Source organism: Meriones unguiculatus, chromosome 20 (genome assembly GCF_030254825.1).
Source record: "Meriones unguiculatus strain TT.TT164.6M chromosome 20, Bangor_MerUng_6.1, whole genome shotgun sequence".
NCBI lineage: Eukaryota > Metazoa > Chordata > Mammalia > Rodentia > Muridae > Meriones > Meriones unguiculatus.
Window position 1 is genome coordinate 70,247,919 of NC_083367.1, and position 23,079 is coordinate 70,270,997.

The window sequence follows — 23,079 nt, forward strand, 5'->3', positions numbered from 1 at the left end:
CCTTTCCACCAAGGAAGGTGCTTTAACAACACAATAACACCTGACATCACATGCCCCTGCCTGTGGACATACTCTAGGAAATCCATCCGTTCTCATCCATAGAACCACAGCAGGGCTATCAGGCAAACTTTAAAGCACACAGGATGATGCCAGTGGCGCTGAGTAGTAAGATTCTGCCCTCTTCTCCCAGGCTGCCAACTCTACCTCCTGGGAACAGTAGCAGATCATGGTGTTCATTTAGTCAACCTTTGCATGGCTTTTCTTTAAAGGGCACATGACAGCATTTCCAACTACACAAGCCGCTCCCCCCACTTCCCCAAAAGCTCTGCATCAGATGCTATGTCCCACCTTCTGTGAACGCTGCTGCTGAGGCAGCAGGAGAGCAGGTTTGGCCCCTGGAGTAGAGTCTTCTGACCACAGAGTAGGTAAGATCCCATATCCAGGTATTGGTGGCCATTCCCCTGGGCACTTTCTCCAAGGGATGCAAAAGCTGTGTGTGAAGCAGTCAGGAATGGGTCCTGTGCTGCCTGTGGCTTCTGGGTCAGTTAGAGATGCTAGGAGGATATCCTTGTATTTGTGGACCATCCTTCTCTGAAGTCCCATGAAATGAGGGAGACTCCTGAAGTCAGAGATGCGTGCTAAAGAGAGATGTAAGCCCCTTCCCTTCCTCTAGGTTAAGATTTCCACATGTCATCTGTGGAAAGGAGACCTCTGTGAAGCAAGGGTCCATGTCTCTCCTTGCTATGCAGCTCTCCACACACAGGGACTTGTGACGTCCCTGCAGCAATGTCTCACTTCTGCATATCAGGTCTGACTGTGACGGTCCACTTTGTAACCTGGAGGGAAGGAGCTCACCTCATGGTATCTTCCTGAGGCCTGATGAACCTTCTGATAGCCCAGGACCAGAGGCCTCTCTCTCCCACAGCCCAGTAATATGCCACTTTGAAAGAGAACGCATTTTCCCTGCTGTAGGTAGCCAGTCCAATTAGGAACTGCCTCGAACACACAGCCATTTCCTAGAACTGATGCCTCAGGCTGCAGATTTTCCCAAGTCATAGGGCCCTAGAGGCAGGTCCTCTTCAGGGAAGGATTATCTCTGGATGCTTTCAAGCTACAGGAACATCAATCAGCAGTACCTGAGACTGTCTGGCTACAAGCCCTTCACTATTTCCACACCAGCTGTTCACAGTGGCTTCGAGGGTGCACACCCTTGGTGTTAGGGCAGCAGCGAAGTGATTCTAAGAGAGAATCTCCACACCTGCTGCAGGTCAGAGGGTCCCTGCTGGTAGGGACCCCATCTGTCTGCCATGAAAGGCAGTCTGAGAATTGGTTTAGTTCTTGACACTGGACACAGGAGCCTTTTCCTTTAACGAGTCAGAAACTTCCAGCCTCCTGGTCCTGTGTTGGTCTTCAGTTATTACTGTCCCCCACATCTGGGCTAACTTCCTATCTGCTTTGGGGCTTTGCCGGATTAGGTTGAAGTCTGACATCTCTGCATAGCCATTTATTTGCACCTGATCTATGATGGTGGACGCCTTTTTCTCAGCGATGCCTTAAACCCTGCCCCCCCCATCTGGGTGACCCCAGGTCTTGTAAGGAGAGTCACATAGCCCTCAGGACAGATGACAGGCCAGACCCTTTCAGATCCAGCAAGCATCCAGGAATTCCTGGAAATGCCCCACCCTGCTAAGGAGATCTTAGTCTGAAGCAGTGACCTTCCACTGGAATTGGAGATTTTCCCTTACCCCTGGAATAATTAAGTACTGTATTTTCTTTCTTGTGATAGGACCATGCTACCAAGAATAGAACCTGAGGAATTACATGTAAAGCAAGCAAATCAAACAGCTTCATCCTTGAAACCCTTCCTCTGTCCTGGGTTTATATGGCCCCTGATTTCACATGAATAGAGGTACATGCTTTCTTACGGCAAGACCCTGTGAGACCCCTTTATTCTCAGGGAAGAACGGCATCTGGACACCCAAAATGTGCTGCCAATTAGGCGGCTGCCATCCCAAGTGGGCCCCAGCTTCTGGAAAGCCAGGGCTTGACTGCCAGCCAGCCAGCCTGCCCCATGCTGCTGGGGTCCATTCTGCCCTTTGCCAGGCATGTCAGCATCAGGCAACTGCAGAAACCTGCCCTGTGGCCTTTAGATCAGTGCTGACCTCTGACAAAGCACCTGCCTTAGGCCCTCTGAGCCAGCAACTCTCCAGACATGATCTCTGCCTGCTGGACCCGGCCTCACCAGTCCCTTGTCTTAGCTGCAAGTCCACCAGGCAAGGGCTGTGGCCAGCACCTCTGCTATGCCGACCTTATCCAAGAGCTGTAACACTTTGAGAAGGTCATAAACTTTGGAACTCCTGAGTTTCCATTGTCACTGGCAATCTCTTTCTAAAAGAGCTAAATTGTAACACTCTCTGTGAAAAACCTTTTCCACACCCCAGCTTAGGACCTGGGCCTCATTGAAAGCACTCGAGGTGCCCCTGAGGGAATTGAAACCCATTCTCGGTACAGAAGCCTAGTTCCAGGCCTACCACAGAATCCAAGCCCTGCCAAAAGGAGAAGGACCATCTGCCTTTACAGGCTCTGTGTATCAGTCATCATGTGACTCATCTGGGGATGCCATCGAAGGCTGCAAACACCTGACTAGTAATGTAGATCACTGGACCCCCCATGACATCACTCCTGACCACTTGACCTGGCATCTGTTTCCATGGGATTTTCTGTGCCATATTACTTGGGTCTCAGTTTAGGAATCCAGTATCCTACTACCATTCCCACGCCTCAGCCCTCAGCATCAGTGAATTGACAACAATGTGGCTTTTCTCCTTGGCTCCTGGTCATGCTGGGTTAATAGGAGTCCAGTCAGAAACCCCCAAGCAGGGTGGGCCAGACATTTCTCTGCACTTCTTTGACTTTGCAGCCATTCTGGCACATACTCTCATTTGTACCTTTTGCTTCCTACTCCTTTTCTACCCGCTGAGAAGTTGTGATGCTCATTTTCACATACTGTGGGCCATCCTCTGATGAGGGTCCAGGAAGTCTTACAGGGAACATCTCCAGGGCATCTGTCAATGTATTCAATCCTATGGCCTGAAACAGTGGGCACATCTCAATAAACTGTCTACACATGGCTGCTATTTCATCCTCTCCCTGATCCACTAAGACCCAGCAGCCTCACACACTGAACTGTTGACACACAGTCCACATGCAGGACAACTTCTGGAAATTCTCCAGATAGATGAGTCCAAACAGGCCATCCAGAACCTTCTCTGCCTTACCAGACAGAGCCTACTCCTAGCAAGGTCATGTTGTAAAAGGAAAGGGAATTGTCTTGGTGCAGAGCAGGAGTTGGCCACACCTTGGCTGCATCTTCAAGCAAAAGGAAGTGACTAAACTCTATTAGTGCAGTAAAAACTTAGGCAGGCTTTGGTTTTTGGTTTTTGGGTTTTTTGTTTTGTTTTGTTTTGTTTTGTTTTGTTTTGTTATTACACCAACCTTGCAGAAGTACATTCTCAGTGTCACAGACAGAGGCCATCTCTGAGTCCCTTGCTCCACCCCAACCACCTGTTCTCTTCCTCGATGCTGCTTCTCTTTGCTACACGTATGCTGTTGCTGAGTCAGGCTCGGCTTCTGTCCACGGCCAGCTGTGCAGAGACTTCTCCTTACCTGACATCACTAGGGACTGCAGGAGCTGGCGTGAGGACTGCAGTTCAGACTGGACACAAGTCTGGAGAGCTGACAGGTACTAATTATGAAGAGAATGAGGAAGGGGTAGCTGCGCCCATCTGAAGTGTGTGTTCATGAGTGTGCAGTGTGTTCATGTGTCTGCACGTGTCTCTCTGTGTGTCTGTGCCTGTACTGTGTATTTTGTTTGTATCTGCATGTGTATGATTGATCCTTCCACCATGAGTCCATTGTGGCTTACTGACCTTTCTCCCCATCATTCATTTTCTTTCCCATGCCCTCCTGTCTCATGCATTGTGTTACATTGTTCATTCACTGTGGGTCTCACTGCCCCCACTGAGCATCCTTTCATTTCCTGGCTGTTTTCTCACTCTAGAATCACTGTTCTTTTTTATCCCACCTGCTCTCTTCCTGGAAATTCTTTGAAACCCCCTCATATGCCATTTCCTGAAACCCTTCCTTGCCACCAAGCTCTGAGGTCACTTCCTCTTCTACCAGCAGAGAAGATAAGGTTGTTTCAATAGCCTGGTCTCCCATGCTGGATTGCCTGAGGCTTAAGTGCAGCGATCAGTTAGATTTTGGGTCTAGTCGACCTATGCTGTCCTTTTACCCCCTCCAACCACTTCCCCAGGCATGCTCTGCCTTCTTCCACCACCATCAAGCCCAACCCAGTGCCCTGCTGATAATCGTCATTTGTATCCTTCTGCTTGACACCCAAGGAAGGTGTCAAGGGTCCTTCCCAATGGCTTGTTCTGAGGGTAGTATTTGGAGAGTTTCAGGGTCAGATGGGTGTGGACTGAGGAGCCAACAGTGAAGGCCTGGAGTACTCCAGGTGTCCTCACCCACACATCTTACCTGGAAATGAGATCAGAGAACCGTACTTTGGGTCACCTGCTAGCAGTGCCCTGGGCATGCTCAGCCTTCATACAGAAGAAAGACTTCACAAACCACTAGGAAAGAGAGGGCTCACAGCACATGCCTGAAGCAGCAGGTTCCTGATGAGAGGGGTCCCATGATGCACAAAGTAGAGACAGCAAGATAGAAAAAAGAAAATAACCATTTGGTTGGCCCAGGCATGAGAGCTCTACTTAATGTGTAGAGCTCAGAAGAATCCTTCTCATAGACAAAAACGAGAGAAGCCAACGTCATATCACAGGGCAATGGACTCAGAAGACTGTTCCTGACCTAACACTGAAGCCGCATTCTCAGTACACATGGCTTCAGTCATTCCATTTAGGTGACAATCATAGAGGAGTATTTTTACAGAATGATGTTAGAAGCAGGACAGAGGTCTGGGGACCCTAGAGAATTTACCTCAGTCATGTAGCAATGCCCATGGAATCCAGCCTCCTGCAGACCTACCTTCACAGCTGTCATAGCATCCCCTGAACAGAACAGTCTTGTCACTGGAGGCAGGTAGGACTGAGCTGCTAACCGAATCTATTGTGCCCAGCTGCACTAATCAAGAAAGGACAAGTTTGGGTACCCACTGCTGTAAACCCCACTCACAGATGTTGAGAGGCTGAGAAAGAAGCTGGAAGAAAGAAAGATGTCTGGAGCCCCACACAATGGCCGGGGACCCAGGACCAAGTCCTACCATTGCACAGGGTCCTCCTAGATCCTTTAACTCAGGCCCTTCTTCAGGGAGCAGAGCTTGTCAGTTACATTGTTCTGAACTTCCATGCTCTGCAGCAGGCCTGGGGCTGACCATGGAACTCGGGAAAGGAGGGAGGAAGACAGGAGATGCTCCAGGATGTAGAGTGCAGGAGTGATGGGGGAGGGAAATGATGACCCCCAGGGAGGGTGGCTGGGGTGGTGATGACTGTCCAGGTCACCCAGGACAACTGACCAAGGCTGTCCTCAGAATATTCAAAAGATGTGCTTCCTTGCTGTAGGCTGACAATGCTCCAGAGAAAGCAGGGAGACTTCATCTGGTGCAGCAAGGCTTCCTTTTTGTCTGTCTCCTTCTTATCGCTGTCGTTTATCTCCTGGACTTTTCATTCTGGACAGATCCAGAATGGACTGTGAACATTTCATGTTCTTCTTTCCTTTGTGTGGTCAGAGCTTTAGCCATGTCTTAACTCCATGCACTGTTTCTCTAGGTGTTAACTAGTGGGATTTTTCTCCTTACAGAGAACCAGGTCACATAAAAAACCAAGTGGTGAGTAGGAAGCAGCAACTCCCTGAGGGAATTCGACTGGGAGTGAAGTGTGTTAGGAATGCTTACTCCACTGTCTTTCCATGATGCCTCCTGGGAGCTGTGCCAAGATGAAGCTTACCATCACCTCCCAGCCACAGGCTATCAGAAACTCACTGACCTGGGGATGAACACAAGCTCTGGACTTTCTAGAAGTTCCGGGCACAGAAGTAGCTGCAGCTCTGGGTGAGGAGGGGGAGGGTTTTGTATGGCAATCGATGCTGGTAACAACAAACAAGGTTTCCCATCAGCAGGACATTTTGACCCAGTGCAGGGTGCATCTGCTGTTGAGTACGGGGCATTCGAGTTATAGAACAAGCAGAACTGAGGAGAGGAACCACAGTCTGTGTGTGGATGCACTGAAGATGCCAACATGAGTGACCTTAACTCGGTTAGTGTAAAAGAAAACTCAGCAAAGAAGGATATTCCTGAACTCACAGATACTACTGTGCCTCAGAAGAGCTAGGAGAACCTCCAAGATTTTCGTCTCTCTAAAAATGATGTCCTCCATTAGGCTGTCAGAAAGCCCTTAGCAAAGAAGGTAAGAAGCCCTGGACCAAAGCACCCAAGATTCAGCACGCTCTGCACCTCAAACAGGGAACAAACAATTCACTAAGAAACATAAGGAAGCCTAGCAATATGCTAATATTCTCTTGTGATCAAGAGAAAAAAGGAAGCCAAAGAAACATGCTAGGAACTGACTGCTAAGAGACGTAGGCTGTCCTCATTGAGAGCTTCTACTTCTGAGTCCAGTCAAAAATGAGTCTTGAAGAGTAACAATTAAATGATCAGACTTCAATCTCAAAAAAGTTACTTTTGTAATCGATATTTGATACATCACCTCTATGTGAGAGATACAGAATGTCCATCCATTATTTCTATATCCACCTTCATCTCCTACTTATATTCTCTCTCCCGCCTCCTGGGCCTCCCTGTGTTCCCTGGGTTTTCCCCACACTTACTCCTCCTTCAATAACTATATTTAACCGTAGAAGCTGGGATCCACAAATGATAGAAAATGTGCATTATTTGTCTGAACTTGTTTTATCCCGTTTAATACAATATTTGTCAGTTCTACCTATTTCCACCCAAATTACATTCCTCCTTATGGGTGAATAAGCTTCCACTGTGTAAATGTACCACATTTTCATCTTTTGATGAGCAGCTCATTACATCCCGACTGTGATTAAAATAGCTCCAGCAAACATGGCCATGCAAGTAGATCTCTGTAATAGGATGTAGAGTTCTTTGGCTCTAGGTCCACGAATTTTGGGTTAGCTGGATCATATGGGAACTTTTCCGGATGCCTCCACATCGATTTCGTCATGGCTGCACCAGGTGACACTCCAACCAGCAGTGTGTATGGCTTCTTCTATCAACACACCCTGCCAGCAGTCATTTATTTGGGGCGATTGGTTTTTAATTATCTTATTATTTTCCATTCTTGTTTGTATGTGTGCTTGCCTCTGTGTATTCTACATACCGCATGCACGCAATGCCCTCAGAGGCCAGCAGAGAACATGGGATTCGCTGCACTGGAGCACAGGTGGTCACAGGCTGCCTTGTTGGATTCCAACCCTGCGATTCTGGATGAGCAGCCAGTGCTTTTAATCCCGGAACCAGCACTTCAGCCCTCACCCATCAGGGGACAGCCCTCCTGACTAGTGTGAGATGAAATGTCAAAGTGGATTGATTTTGCATTTTTCTTATCACAAAGGATGTTAAATCCTGTTTAAAAATTAATTGATCATTTGTACTTTTTTCCTCTGTGTGTTTGTGTGTATGTGTATGTGTATGTGTGCGGGGTCTATGTGTGTGTGTGTCATGTATGTTTGTATAAACATGTTTACATATGTGTAAATGTGTCTGTGCATGTGTGGAGGCTAAGATCAATGTTGGAAATCTGTTCCTGCCTTAGTTACTGCTCTGTTGCTGGGATGAAACACCATGACCAAGGCAACTCATAAAGCTAAATCTTTATTTGGAGGCTTGTGCACAGTTCCCGAGAGTTAGCCCACGGTTATGATGGTGGGGAGTGTTGTAGCAGCAGGCATGGTGCAGGAGCGGTACTTGAGAGCTTCCCTCTGAAGAGAGCCAGTGAGATTGGGCCTCTAGTGGGTTTTGAAACCTCAAAGCCCTCCACCAATGACACACCTCCTCCCACAGGCCACACCAACTTCAACAAGGCCACACCTCCTCTAACAAGGCCACACCACCCAATCTTTCCCAACTATTTCCAATAGCTGGGAACCCAGCATTCAACCACACGATTCTTGGGGGCCATTCTCATTCAGACCACCACGCCTCCATCTTTTTCTTAGATTTATGTCTGTGCGGTGTGTGTGTGTGTGTGTGTGTGTGTGTGTGTGTGTGCAGGCACATGCATGCCACAGCGTGAGTACAAGTCAGAGGACAACTTTCAAGAGTGTGTTATTGCCTTGTCTCATGCAAGGTCTCTCTTATTTCTTCCTCAGCGTCTTCTATCCCAGACTGCCTAGCTCCAAGCTCAATGGAGGGTCTCCTGTTTACACCACTGGTTTGTGTTAAGAGGCCTGTAAAATGAAATTAGCACATTGAGGTTCTCAGCACCCAGGAAACCACCTGGGCACTCCTTACTAGGCATGCCTGAGCCTCTCACACACTAAGATCCTCACATCCTTCAGGTAAGCAACCCTCACCCTCACACCAACCCTAGGACAAAAAGCACACAGTAAAGACCATGATTACTCTTGTGTTTGCCTTAATTAATATTCAGGATGGGTTTCCCACATGTACTTGTGTCTCCCAACATTTTCACGTCTGACCACATATTCTCAGCTCATCCTGTGCACACCTGGACCAAGCAAATGTGCAGTTCTGACCTTTACTGTTAGAGGGAAAGGATATAGGCATTGACCTACTGCTCTCCCTATCTTTAAGGTTTCTGCACAGTCAGAGTCTTAGGAGACTCCCTCCTAGCCCCCACTGCAGAAGCATTCCTGAGGGAGTGAGCACAACAGCCCAGAGCAGTCTGAGGTGTGGAGGGCTGGCTGGTGGACCTTTGGGTGCAGCCTCAGGGCTCTCCTTAATTCCTAGCTAGAATGAGGCCAGCTCTTTCCCAAGCTGCAGCTTCCTTTGGCAGAGCTGAGGATGCTTCCCTGTGATGCCCTCCCTCCTCTTCACAGAATGCATGCTGGCTGAAGTCTGAGCTCTGTTCTCATTTCTCTGATCAAGGGGATAGGAGCACTGGGGAGATCCTAGACCCTGGAGGGAAAACTGCCCCTTTCCTATAAAATACAGTTTCTAACTATATTGTAAACACTCATGTTTGTGCCCAAGGGCAAATGTACCTCTCTGGCCAGGGATGTTGGCACATGCCCTTGGAAAATGGAGGCAGTGGATCACTGAGCTGGCCAGCCTGGTTTACATAGAAAGCCACCTCTGCATAGGGAAAAGCTACAAAGGGAAACAATGACTCAAAACAAAATGAGTCTGGGGTGGGGGAGAAACTTGAGCTGGAGGAAGCAGACAGTGAGGGAGAGCTGGCTGGTGGCCACACACACACACACACACACACACTGAGGGTGTGTGTGAAGGTGTTGAAGAATTAGAGAGAAGCCCTAGAGCAGAGCTCCTGGGGCACCTAAGCTAACCACCTCAGGAACTCCTAGAGGGGAAGCAAGACCTGCTCTGTGAACCCTTATACAGGTTTCTAAACCTGGCTGCTGGCTGCAGCTGAAAGCATGGAGTTGATTCTTTTTCTGTCTTTCTAATTTCTCTCCTGAGAATCCCAAGGGCGCAGCTGCTGCTGAGTGAGATGAAGAAGTGACTGCCCAGTGTGGAGTTCCTGGGACAGCATCTTCCTGTCTGGGTTTCCTGGCCCAACAGAGATGCATGCAGGGGAGTGGAGGGCGGTGGGGGTTGGGGGGCAGAAGGCGAGCTTGGATGGACGGCGGGGTGTTGGCGACGACGGGGGAACGACGGCGTAATGGGAGGGGTTGGGAGATAGCGGGCGGGCGGGGGAACGGGAGGGGTGGGGGGAACGGCAGAGGGCAGGTGGACGGCGGGGGGGAGGTGGACGGCGGGGGGAACGACGGCGGACGGGGGTTAGGGGACCGCGGGGGGAGGTGGACGGCAGGGGATGACGGCGGGCGGGGGAGGAAAAGCTGCGGGCGGAGGTTGGACGGCGGGCGCGGGAGTGAGGGATGCAGCGAGCGTAGTAGGGTCGCGACGCCGCAGGCAGGGGCGGGGGCAAGGGGACGCAGTTCGCCCCGAGGCGGGATCCAGTCCACAGCACCACCGCGATCTCCGAAGAGAGGCAGGAAAAGTGGACTAGGATCTGCCTTCCTGCAGCGCCCTGAAGCTTAATTCTCGCCCAGGTGCCTGGACCTCGCGCGGTTCTCGTCGCGTGTCCTCCGCGGGGCGCGGCCGAGGACTGACTCCGCGCAGCTCCGCACACCCGTCGGGGGCAGCTCTCCGGGGGGAACCATGGACAAGCCAGCCACCGCGGCGCTCAGTCGTCCCCAGAATCTGAGCCTTTTAGTTCTGCTGAGCTACCTGATGACCACGCTGTCAGCCGGTGAGTTCCGAGTCTACACGGGGTGCGGGCGGGGCGTGGGGGGCGACAGACTCGGCTAAGTCAGGGGTTCTCAGTCCTGAGCTTCCAGGAAGCCCCTAGCTTCTCCTTCGCCCCTTCCTCACCACCGCACCGGGGCGCCCTGACTCGCCCTGGCTCGACCCCACCAGTGCATTGAAGAAGTTAGCTGGAAAGTTATGGCTGGAGGGAGGGCGGGCCAAGGTAAAGGAGTGGCGAGCTCTGGAGCAGAAAGGAGTGCCTGGAGTCTGTAGGAAGCCTAAAACCAGGCTGGAGGGCAGGCCAAGGCTAAATTTAGAAATGAAGAGCTCAGGTGCCAAAAGGAGTGCCTGAAGGAAGCCTAAACCCCAGGGATCCCAGTGCAAGACCCTGCCAGGAGGGCTCTCCTGGGTCTAAGGCATATGCTCTGAAGACTGCCTTCCCTGAAGATTCCTCACAGCCCTCCTCCAGTCAGGAACCTCTTTGCCCTGGAACTTTCCCACAGTAGATGCTTCCAGGGACAAGGCAGCCACAACCGCCCAAGTTCTCTTTTTTCCCTTGGTCTTTATTCTTTCTATGGCTGTTTCGTTTTAAGCAGGATTTCACACTGTGGAACTTGCAACAACCCCTTCTCTCCCTTGGTCTACCAGGTAGTGGATTACAGCTTTGGGCCAGGCTCAGCTTCAACAGGACTTTTAACCACCAGCCTCCTCTGCTCCCCTCCCTTCCCACCTAGCCTACACTTTCCCTCCCTCGAAATGTCTTTTAGCCACTACTCCAGGAGATCACAATCTGTGCCCATGCATGAAAACTCCGCAGCTACTCAGGGCTGGAGCACCTTGTCCTCTAGGGAGGACCCTGGCAAAGGGACTGGGTGGGGAGCTATGGAAGCTGCTGCCCTTGCTCCCAGGCCCATGTAGTCTGCCTCCTGGGGAGATGGCACCAGATAGTGGTGTTCTTTAGACAGGAGAGGGTTCTTCTGTTCTGTAAATGCAGGCACTCATTTTTCTTCAATCTGGAGAACCTCACTGTATCTCTGTCTGCATCAAATACTCAATTCTGCATTTGATGGGACAGCAGCAGAAGGTCACAAGCTGATGAATAAGACAGCAGATGTGTCCTCTAAGCCAGATTAGGGAATCTCCATGTACCAGGATTGGTGCCCATCCCCCCAGAGTGTCTTCCAAAGTCCTGTGAAAGCTGCATGTTTCCCAGACAGCACTGGTTCTTGGCTGCCTGTGACTTCTGGGTCAGCTAGAAATGACAGCAGGGGGTCCTGAACTTAAGGACTGTTGATCTCTCCATTGATGTTCAGTGGATTCCTTTGAACACAGAGGACACTCCTTGAAGCCTGTGGTCTTTGCTGAGGGAGAGGTGGCAGTTTCCTTGAGAACTGACCTGTCACTTCCTCTAGATGAGATAAGATTTCCACAACCATCTAGAGAAGAGGAGAAGCCCCCTCCCAGGGTAGGGAGGGAAGCGATGTCTCCCTGCTATGCAGCTCTCAACACACAGGGACTTGTGATGTCTCTGCAGCAATGTCTCACTTCTGTATATCATGTCTGACTATGACTGTCCACTTTGTAACCTGGAGGGAAGGAGCTCACCTTATGGTGTCTCCCTGAGGCCTGATGAACCTTCTGATAGCCCAGGACCTGAGGCCTCTCTGTCCCAGAACCCAGGGCCATGCCAGGAGTCACTGTGAAATTAAGTGCATTTTCCCTACTGCAGGTGGGTCTGGCTGGCTTCTGCCCAAGCAAGGTGATTCTCCAATTAGGAACTGCCATGATCTCCCCCCAGGGCCATTTCCTAGCACTGACCACATCAGGCTGACAGATTGCCTTGGTCATAGGGTCCTAGAGGCAGGTCCAGCCATGCTCTTCACTGATGGCTTCTCCCTGGATGATACCATCCTACAAGAGCAGAGGTGAGCAGGAATAACGGAGAAGGAGCAGTGCAAACACTGCAGTATTTATACAATATTTCACAATTCTTGCTTTTCTATTGCTGTGATAAAACACGACGATGCCCATGGTAACATACAGAAGGAGGATTTGGGGAACCACAGAAGGAGGATGTGGGGAACCTGGTAGTTTCACAGGGACACGAGTCCATCGCCTCCCAGCAGGGAAGCATGGCAGCAGGCAGGCACCGTGGCTGGAGCAGCAAGTTGACAACCCAGAGTTCTGGTTTGGTTTGGTTTGGTTTGGGTTTGAAACAAGGTCTCCCGTATAATTCCGGCTTTCCTAGAACTCAATAGGTAGAAGAGGCTTGCCGCAGACTCATAAAGAACCACCTGCCTGTGCCTCTCAAGTGCTGGAATTAGAGCCTATGACACCATGCCCAGCTGAAAGCCCACATGTTAAACCTCAAGCAAGGTCCAGAGATGAAGAAAGAAATGGGATGGGTTCTATAACCACAGCTCTAGTGACATTCTCCCTGCAGCAGGCCATACCTCCTAAAGCTATCCACACAGCTGCCACCAAGTGGGGACCAAGTATTCCAATATGGTACTCTACAGAGGACAGGGTCATTCAGAACACCACACCAGGCCTTCACAGAGGCATCTAGGGGTTCACACCTGAGTGACAGGCGGTAAGGAAGCACTACAGAGACAATGACTGTGCCTGAGGCAGGGGTGGCTGGTCCTTTCTTGTTGGGACCTGATCTGACCTGATCTGGGAAGACAATCTAGGTCTGTCTTTGAGACGTTTCATTTTTAATTGGTTTTTAGATTTATGTTATGTATATGAGGGTTTGACACTACATCTGTGCCTGGTACCCTTGGAGGCCAAAAGAGGGCATCATCCCATGAAACTGAAGCTTTTTAAGGTACATTTTCTGTTAGCCATGACCCCCCTTGAGCAGTCAGGCCCCAGGCTGTGTGTCCCTTACTCCTCAGTGGACCATGGCCGTGATGTGACTGTCTCCTGATGGAACTTTTCTGTGCCATACTGTTGAGATTCCAGGTTAGAGATAGTTTGCTAATACCAGTCCAGCCTTGAGCCTTCAGCACCACCTCTGAGCTCCTCACATGCTGATGCCCTTCTCTCTGGTCCTGCTGAATCTGCTTTTCCACAGGGTGTGCCGGCATCCCACAGAGCAGCCTGGACTCTCCATTCCTCCCAGGAAATGTTTACTGTTACATCCACTCTGGCACATGCATGTCCCTGAGATTTTAGATCACCACTCTCCTACTACCAGACTTAACATCCTGCATTTTCCTTGTCTTGTAGTGTGTGCTATCCTCTGAGCAGCTCCAGGAGGCCCTTCCTGGAACTCCCAGACTCCTGGGAGTCTGCCAGTGGGTCGTTCTGGCTTCATTCTGTTGTGTGATAAAAACACTCTGGGGAAGTCAGGATAGGAGCTCAGAGGCAGCCTGCTTGCTACTCCACACAGCCTTATGAACAAGGAACCTGCTTCACAGCTGGAGAGGCCCAGCAGGAACCCTGCAGGATGGTGCTTGCTCTGGATAACTAGCTCCTGTATAGCTCTATTTCTCATCCAGCCAGAGACAGCCTGCCCAGGGAATGGTAATGCCCACCGCAGGCTGGCTGTTCCAAATCACTGACAGTCAGAACAGTCCCTCAAGAGAGACTCACTTCTTAGGTGACTCTAGGCTGTATCAAACTTACAATTAACGCTAACCAGCAAAGATGTTCAGTTCTAGGATCTGAAATTACAAATCAGTCAGGGATTTTCTCCTCTCTTCACCTGCCCTTTCCCCTCTCCTTTTAAAAACACCCTTCCAGATGGACTTTCTTGGTGCCACAGGCAGAGACTGACTCTGAGTCCCTTGCTCCACACCCCTAACCTCACTGCGTGCTTCTTTCACAGGGGCTACTGCTGTTTGCTGTGGCTTCACAGTTGGCAGGTCAGGGTCTGGACCATGGCATTACGAAGTCCAAGTCCTACTGAATGAAGGGACTTTGAAGTGTCATGCCACTGATGATCTCAGAAACAGAGTCAATCAGACTTTGACCGGTGAAGTTTATCTGTTCCAAGAGGTGCTGAATCAAGTAAGGCAGGAGAAAATAACCAAAGGTACGTTTTGAATGGCCGCATAGGGCTGGGGATGTAGTTCAGTGGAGAGTGCTTGGCAGGCATGCAAGAGGCCATAGGTTCAATCCCCACTGCTACAAAGTCAGTAAAAGAACATATCAGATGGCCCCTGAAGGAAGGAACAGGATTTGTGACAGGTTAGGGACATTCATTGCTTTCATGGAGAAAGAAAGTGAATCACTGGTAGTCCACATGAGTGATCCAGCAGAAAGGACAAAGTGGAGGGTAGAGCAAGGTCAGAGGCTGGGAAGGGAGGGTGGGTAGGCAGATAGGTTCATCAAGGCCAGAGGCTGATCTCTTTCCAATGGGCACAGAGCCCCTCACTCTGCAGGCCAAGATATGTTGCTGGAATGAAGGAGATGGAGGTTTCAGCAGATCCTGGGACTTGAGCCTCAATGGACCCAAAACATTCCATATTGACTCAAATACTAAGAAGGGGCCTGAAATGGATTCTAGATGCAACTGTACAAAGGAGATGGCAGTGAAAATCCATGAAGTAATTGGCCTCTTAAACAGGACATCACAGGGTGAATGCAGAAGCTGGGTTAGGGAGACCAAGTTGCACTGTGAAGAAAATTTGGAGCATACAGGTAACTGGGAAGTGGGGAGAAAGCTCTGTTCAAATGAGGTGTGTGTGTGTGTGTGTGTGTGTGTGTGTGTGTGTGTGTGTGATAGCATCACCATAAGTTGTGGAGTTAATATCCATTCTTTTCATTCTTTTCATCATTCATTTCATCATTGTTTGATGGCTCAGTAGTCACTTGCTTTCTTTGATAGTTAAATAAACTCCACAAGGATATCATGCAGATAATTCCTCCTCCTCTCTCTACTCAGAATTTTGTAAAAACAGCTATCGATAATGTGAGTCCCTCTGGCTGCCTGGGGAGAGAAGGTGCTGATGGAGGTGTGTTTTTAACTGTATCCAGACTTGTCCTGCTTTTTTTTTTTAAAGGATCGACATCAAAGGCACCAAATATCACCCAGGTTATACCTGCTACCCCTCCTCCACCTACTACCCCAATTCAGAATACGACAAATACGAAGATCCTGGGAAGCCTGGGAGCTGTGGTAGCGCTCCTCGCTATTGGGATAGGCGTGAGAGCCAAGATACACAAGAAACGCTTTTACCAAGATGTAAGGAGCCACATGGGGTCTCACCTGGTCCTAGGTAAGGTTAGTCTGCAGAGGACTTGGACTATGTGTCCCACTGGGTGCTGGGATGGGAGTTCCAGGCCTCATGCTTTCAGAGCTAGTGCCTTTCCCCACTGAGCCATCTTCCAAATAGCCATCTTACCAGCCCCCGACACTGACCTTTGGAGAGTGTGCTGCCAGTTCAGTAACTATCTTCTGCTCGGATACCAAAAGCAGAATGAAACAAGCTTCTGAACACCTCACATGCCTGTGCAACTACCATGACACTTCCAACATACTCATTCAGAAAACATTTGCAAGGGTGTTTTCACACGATTAATTAGGACCCCCATTTTATTCTTTCTATCTTACTCTCCCCTGCCCATGCAACATGCAGTTGAGTAGCTGCTGGCATCTGTATTTAAAGGGAAAGTGAGTTAGGAATGTATTTATTGTGGTTTAGTAGGATTTATCTCTGTAATCAAACTCTTTCATGTACAGTTGACCCTGATGTGCAGAAACCACAATCAGATTGTGCTAACTCACTAGATATCATAAACAACAGATAGAAGTCACGAGTGAATTAGCCTGGACACTAGCATGTGTTGGCACCTGCAGAGCAGACAGGATGAAATGAGATGTAACTCTAGACAGAAACGTAAAGCATTGCCTCCAAGATCAGAATCGCAACCTCAACAGGACAGTTTCCAGCTGCTTCTCAATTTCCAGGAGGAAAGATTTATCATCAGAAGAGTCGTTAACCCAGTCATTATTGGGATCTTCATTGCTGTGAAAACATTAAATACTACAGGGGCAAGGAACAGGAAAGACATTGGCACCTGAAGAGGCCCATCACATCTTAGTCTCAGGAACTGCAGCATATAATCTGTCTCCAGTGTGGGTCCTGGGCATTGCAATTGCTCTAGCGAAGTTCTCATGTTTTAAAGCTATTAATGTCACAACAAAAGAGCAATACTTTCTGTGGTCAGTTCTTCCATCGTTACTTGTTCCAGAGATTCAACTCGGGTTATCATTTTTGCACTGTAAGCTCTTTAGCCACTAAGCCACCTCACTGACCCTAAGAGAATAAGGAGTTGCCGGAAGTCCTCCTGTGCCTTTGCACAGCAGGGAGACCGTAAGGACACTGCTCCACAGCTTTGCTCAGTAGGAAGACATCCAAGGTGTGCTTAGGAAAGACATTTCTCTCTCTCTCTCTCTCTCTCTCTCTCTTAGATTTATTTATTATTGTGTATACACTGTTCTGTCTGTGTGTATGCAGGCATGCCACAAGAGGGCACCAGATCTCTCTATAGATGGTTGTGAGCCACCATGTGGGTGCTGGGAATGGAACTCAGGAAGAGCAGACAGTGCTCCTAACCTCTGAGCAATCTCTCCAGCCCCTAAAGACATTTCTTAGCTCAGTTTTCCTATTTTGTTCTCGGGCATTTATAGTTGAGTTTCCTTTACCTCAGCACTAGGACAAGCAGTAGCATGTAGCTTCCTTAGAGGAGGAAGCATTTGAAACTTTTCAGAATGTAGGCTTTTTGGCCCTGGAATTCATGTGTAATGGTAGCCATTTAAAGATCTATAAGGCTCTGTTCCTTGCTCATTGTGATGATCAAATATTTTAGCCAAAATCCTATTAGTACAACTTGTTTTAAATCTGGTATCATATCAGATGGACATGGGGCATATTGTTAGAATCCCAGCCCTTAGGAAGTGGACAAAGGAGGATGAGATTCCACGATGAGTTTGAAGCAAGTCCAAGATGCAGGAAGAGACCCAATCTCAAAGTAAGGAGGAGGAAGATGGATATCATTATTACTACTGTCGTTATTGTGGCATGAGTCTGTGTCCAGACAAAAAGCTTCCTGAACAATAGTACCAAAGCTCATAGTTGTGGCAGACTCCATGCATTGTCAGCTACAGGTTTCCTATAGTCTTTAAGACAAAAACATAGTAGACAAAGGTGATTTGTCACCAGGGAGGCTGAGACAAAAGATTCACCAAGTCAAGACCAGCCTAGACTGCACGGTGAGATTGTGTCAAAGGAAGCAACCAGTCCAAAGAAAGGAAAAAAAAGAAGAGGAGAGGAGAGGAGAGCAGAGTGGACCGAAAGGAGGGGAGGGGAAGGGGAGGGGAGGGGAGGGGAAGGGGAGGGGAGGGGAGGGGAGGGGAGGGGAGGGGAGGGGAGGGGAGGGGAGAGGAGAGGAGAGGAGAGGGAAATGGGAGAGGAGAGGAGAGGGGAGGGGAGGGGAGGGAAGGGGAGGGGAGGGGAGGGGAGGGGAGGGGAGGGGAGGGGAGGGGAGGGGAGGGGAGAGGAGAGGAGAGGAGGGGAGGGGAGAGGAGAGGAGAGGAGAGGGAAATGGGAGAGGAGAGGAGAGGGGAGGGGAGGGGAGGGAAGGGGAGGGGAGGGGAGGGGAGGGGAGGGGAGGGGAGGGGAGGGGAGGGGAGGGGAGAGGGAAAAGGAAAGGAAAGGGAAAGGAAAAAGGAAAGAAAAGGGAAAAGGAAAGGAAAGAGAAAGGAAAGGGAAAGGGAAAAGAAAGGAAAGGAAAGAGAAAGGAAAGGAAAGAAAAAGGAAAGGGAAAGGAAAGGAAAGAGAAAGGAAAGGAAAGAAAAAGGAAAGGGAAAGGAAAGGAAAGAGAAAGGAAAGGAAAGGGAAAGGGAAAGGAAAGGAAAGAGAAAGGGAAAGGAAAAAAAAGAAAAGAGGAAAACCTAATCTAGTTTGATCAATGTACTTCAGGGCATATGGAAATACGATGCTAATGTTTATGTCCTTTGGAATTAAAATAAACTGGTCACACAAGAAACTAGAACCTCATCATCATGTTAGGTTTTTCCATATGCAGTCTAGAACAAAGACTAGGACTCTAATTTTCTATTGTTATTTCAAAAATTTCCCTATAAGCATGCTTACTAAAAACATTAAATCTATATCTAGATTTATATTAAATTATATTAAATCTAATATCAGTTCATACAGAGCTCTGTGTCTTATTTTGCTTTTTGTTTTTGAGTAGGTATAATTATTTCAAAATAACAGTTTTATAAAAATGTCAAACCTTCTGGTTTTGGATTCACACACTTGTAATCACAGCATGTGAAAAGCTGAGGCCAGAGCCTTTGGGACATGGGAAGTTGCAAGCAAACTTGGGCTACAATGCAAAACCTTGTCTCAGAAAACAAACAACAAGAACAAACAAACTAACAGCTCCCACAACTATACATTAAAAGTAACATAAAAAATCAGCAGAACCAGAAATAGAGCTATTTGGCCAACCATTCACATGTAAAATTTATGCACTGTCTCTTTTTAAATATATTTCACAACGTCAATTTCATTGGACTTAATAATGGCAGAAAGGTTTGAAACCAATATATCCAAAAAGAAAAAAAAAAATCACTTGGAAGCTGAGTTGCACAGTCAGTGAAGTGGGAGAGGTTCCATGGGAAGTGGAGTAGGCTGCAGGTGGCAGGGGCCCACTCTAATGAACGTCTCCTTTCTGTCAGCAGGAGCTTCCCCATGCTGCCGCTCAGATCACGAATCTAATGGGAACTCAGTGTCCACAGCTGCCTCTTGGACTTCCCTGGAACAGTACCCATCTCTTCTGCCTCACAGCCAGAAAAGAAAACCTTCTGATGGTGTTGGTGATCTGTGACATTTCACTTCTGACCAAACATGGTGTGAAATATGAAAACTGACAGTCTCCATGCCTCCTTTATCACTCCATCAAGAAGTGACAGGTCATTGTCGTCAGTGACTCCATCTTGCCCTGTTCCTTTCTCATTCTTCACCTCAACCCTGTGGAGATCAGGCCTTGTCCTGCTCTAGGTTACTCCTTGTCATGTGAAATGAGGGCTTTCAGGCCGACCCTTTCCCAAATTTTCTCCATTTTACAAACAAGTTGATACCTTCTGCCCAGCACCGCCCATAAGGCAAGGCAGATACATAAATTATTCCTAAAAGTGAAAAGACTTCACATCTGACATATCAAAATCAGATCCACACATGAGAATATCAAAACCAGTTATTGTCTGGGCCTCTTCTGTTCATGATACATTGTGGAAATGTCAAGCAAATAACCCCTTTCTCCCCCCTTTCTGGCTTTTGGTCATGATGTTCCATCACAGCACTCCTCACCTTAAAGGAGACAATATCTGGAAAATCAGAGCTGGGAAATTGTCACGTATGCTCAGCTGAAGGAGGGTGAACCCCCTCACCTGGCCCCAGAGAGAGGGGCAGACCTCACACTATGTGGAGATGCTCACCACCAACTCCCACAGGCTCCTGTGTGTGTGCCATGGGCCAACAAACAGGGAACTTGTGATGGTCCCCTGGGTCAGCTCAGTGCCTGCTGGTCACACACGCTCAGTTCCTGTCTGTGTAGTCTACTCCTCCTGACCTGTCCTCCTCCCCGCCACACCCATGGTTCTGCACTTCAGCCTCCAGAGTTCCATTACCCTGAGCCTGGCCAAGCCCTGTTAGCCTACAGCTCTCCAACTGGCCTCCTTACTATTTTATGTGGTCAACTGGGGCTGAGCCACATCTACCTCTGCCTTAGTGATACAATGGACTCCATAATCCTTCTGTGCCATCGCAGAACCTACACATACATCCTATGCACACGCGCACACACACTGTAAGATATGTAATATCAGATCTAACAGCTGTCCGGCAGGAGTAGCTCATGCCTTTAATCCCAGCACTTGGGAACCTTGAGGCAAGTAGATCTCTGAGTTCAAGGCCAGCCTGCTCTACAAAGTGAGTTCTAGGACAGCCAGGCCTACACCGAGAAACCCTGTCTCAAAAAACAATAACAAACAAACAAAACTGAGAGTTAAAACTAGCAATCAATATTGAAGTAAAGAACTCATATTTTCCACTGCCACTTACAAAAGATAACAGGAGTCCATGGCAAATTGAAGCCAATAAAACGATGTAGCCTGTGAATTTATTATTACTCAGTAAATACTGATGTGGTAGGACACAAATATATCCACCTGCATTTCTGACATAAAAGTTCACGGCAGGATTCTACTTGTTAAAGAAATCAAATGAGCAAACAGACCCTTGACAAAGTAACTGGAAATACACAATTTGTGACAATAAATGAACCTACCTGGTGATGTAAACAAAGTGTATCAACCCTGCCAAAGACTCGCGAACAGAGACTGAACTTGCTCTGTTGACCCAGGGCCTGCCTCACACCACAGTGTGGCCTTACACTGTTCAGGGTGAATCCTGACCCATGGGCTGGAAAGGGGGAAGCCTAAAATCCAGGTAGAGCTAGAGTCAGAGGTGACTGGGCTGGGTACACCGCCTTGCCTGTGAAGGGTCTCACCCCGTAAGGAATTGTTCAGCAAAAATAAACGAAGCAGAAGGGAAAGGAAGACGCAGACCCCAGACCGCACATCTAGGATTACTCACCTGTGTGTGTTAATCCCACCGGCTGAGAATAAGGCCACTACCACAGTTTAAAGCGACATTTGAAGCAAGCGTTAATTCACTACTGGCCAGGTGGACGTACTTTAGTCAGGTCCATACCAGGGTTCTCGGGAAAATGGCCTCATGGTTTGCAGGGGCTCGAAAAGGCAAAATCCCACAATTCCCATCAGGTCCAATGAGGGACGAGCATACATCCTGCCTATGGGCCCTGCCTACATCCACTCAGGGACAAGCTTACATTCTGCTGTGTTTCCTGCCCACATACTTCCCACCCACACGTGATCAGGCACATTGTTACCTCCCATAAACGATAAAATCCAGTATTCTGTCCTTGGACACGGGGCTTACTGGTCACAGGCATTTTTGTTTCCTCTATCTCTTAGGCAGAGTAAATAAATTCAGGAGGTAACGTTAGATGTCACGTTGGTAGACTATGGAATTAGGCTACACTAAGAAACTGTTTGACAAGGCTGAGGAAAACTCTCTGGGGTTGGAAAAGGGCTCAGTGCTTTGAGCATTTGCGAGCCTATCAGAGGATCAGGACTGGTCTGCAGCATGTCAGGAAGCTTACAACTGCCTGACACTCCAGCTCCAAGGGATCTGAAACCCTCTTCTGGCATTCATGGCACCCATGTGTTCATGCTCACACAAACACATGTGATAAACAATAACGTCAATCTTAAGAAGTTAAATAAAAATGAAAAAAAAAAACACCTTGGAAAAAAATTTTAGCTTGGGGAAGAAAGTGGATGACAGATGAAGAAAACAGATGAGTCCTAAAATGGTGCTGACCTCTAGGAATCCATGTCACCCCTGGAGGGAAGGGTTAGAACAGAAAGAGATAAGATAAAAACATAAGAGAACAGTTCCCAAGGATGTTCTCAGGTAGGAAATACAAGGAGGTCACATAGCACAGAGGTGAAGTATTTCCAGAAGTGATTCCAAAGTTTTAATAGGACTGGTGAGATGGCTCAGCAGCCAAAGACACTTGCTGCTCAGTCTGATGTGGTTTCCATCCCCAGGACCTGTGCGGAGCCAGCCAGACCCCAGACCTTCTCAGAGGGAGACTTCAGTTCTGTGTTCATGTCCAGGGGCAGATTTGGCAAGGCCAGTCTAAGGCTGGAGCCAGTGCCCCAGGGGAACCCAGGGTGAGGTTTCTGGAGAATCAACTCTGTCCCTGGGCTGTGGCTATTAGTCTTGAAGAAGCTGTGTCTGGAGTATTCGGTGTTCCTTTTGCCAACATCGTCTGATTTAGCTCACTTTGATCATCCCCTCCCTGCAAATAGCACATAGGATGCTTCAGTTCTTCCTAAACTTTCTTGGCACAAGTCATCAACCTATGCAAGTCCTCCTGAGGCCAGGTGTTGCTTTCTCCTTCTTTATATCTCACCTCTGGCACTCCCACTTGATACCTCACCATCCAGACACTTACTTCCTTGGGTTGGTGTTCCATCCTAGCCATGGCGCATACAAATGAACATCACACAGATACATATAATAAAAACTAAGTTGGAATAGAGAATAGGGGCTGAGGAGGAAGATGAGGCAGACAGCAAGGTGCCTGTCACACAGAAGCAGGAAGATCAGAGTTCAATCCCAACAAGCAATGCTAAAGAGAGAAAAGGCATGGGGCACTGGCATGTTTGGGTCATTCCAGCAAAGAGGAGTTGAGTCTGGTGGAGCCTCAGGAAATCATGGCCAGTCAGCATAGTCTGATTTGTGGAAACCATAACCAATCAAGAGGCAGAGCTATGAAGCCAAGGGCTTTACCTACACATCATCCCCACAATAAGGCTCAGGGGATAATTCAGAAGAGAGGATGGGATTCCCATGGGGCTCCTCCGGAATGACAGTGTATGCCCTTAACCTGAGTCATCCGCAGGCCCCAGAAGCTGCTTTCAGCCTCAGAAGTTTCCTGAAGGCCTTAAGTCCCAGTGTCACAGAGCTAAGGAGAAAAGCACAGCCTTGTGCCAAGATAGGTAGTCATTGTCTTCAACTGGGATAATA

At 48.6% G+C, this 23,079-nt stretch overlaps 1 protein-coding gene and 1 long non-coding RNA gene across 4 annotated transcripts in view; one reads left to right on the forward strand and one right to left on the reverse strand.

The window, feature by feature from the left end:
- Nucleotides 1-23,079, reverse strand: part of LOC132649443 (uncharacterized) — a 268,684-nt gene that overhangs the window by 222,558 nt on the left and 23,047 nt on the right. The gene's annotated exons all lie outside the window — the stretch shown is intronic.
- On the forward strand, nucleotides 14,774-19,487 carry LOC132649541 (UL16-binding protein 6-like). Its single transcript, XM_060373485.1, has 3 exons — nucleotides 14,774-15,085; nucleotides 15,448-15,663; nucleotides 19,140-19,487. The coding sequence occupies exons 1-3, from the start codon at nucleotides 14,800-14,802 to the stop codon at nucleotides 19,283-19,285; spliced, it is 648 nt and encodes a 215-aa protein (XP_060229468.1). The 5' UTR covers nucleotides 14,774-14,799; the 3' UTR covers nucleotides 19,286-19,487.

Excerpts from the sequence above, each read along its gene's own strand:
- LOC132649541 (XM_060373485.1), top strand. The coding sequence starts at position 14,800 with ATGGGCACAGAGCCCCTCACTCTGCAGGCCAAGATATGTTGCTGGAAT. Across the intron at positions 15,086-15,447 it reads AGAAAATTTGGAGCATACAG|GATCGACATCAAAGGCACCA; the intron begins GTAACTGGGAAG and ends TTTTTTTTAAAG. Across the intron at positions 15,664-19,139 it reads GGGGTCTCACCTGGTCCTAG|GAGCTTCCCCATGCTGCCGC; the intron begins GTAAGGTTAGTC and ends TTCTGTCAGCAG.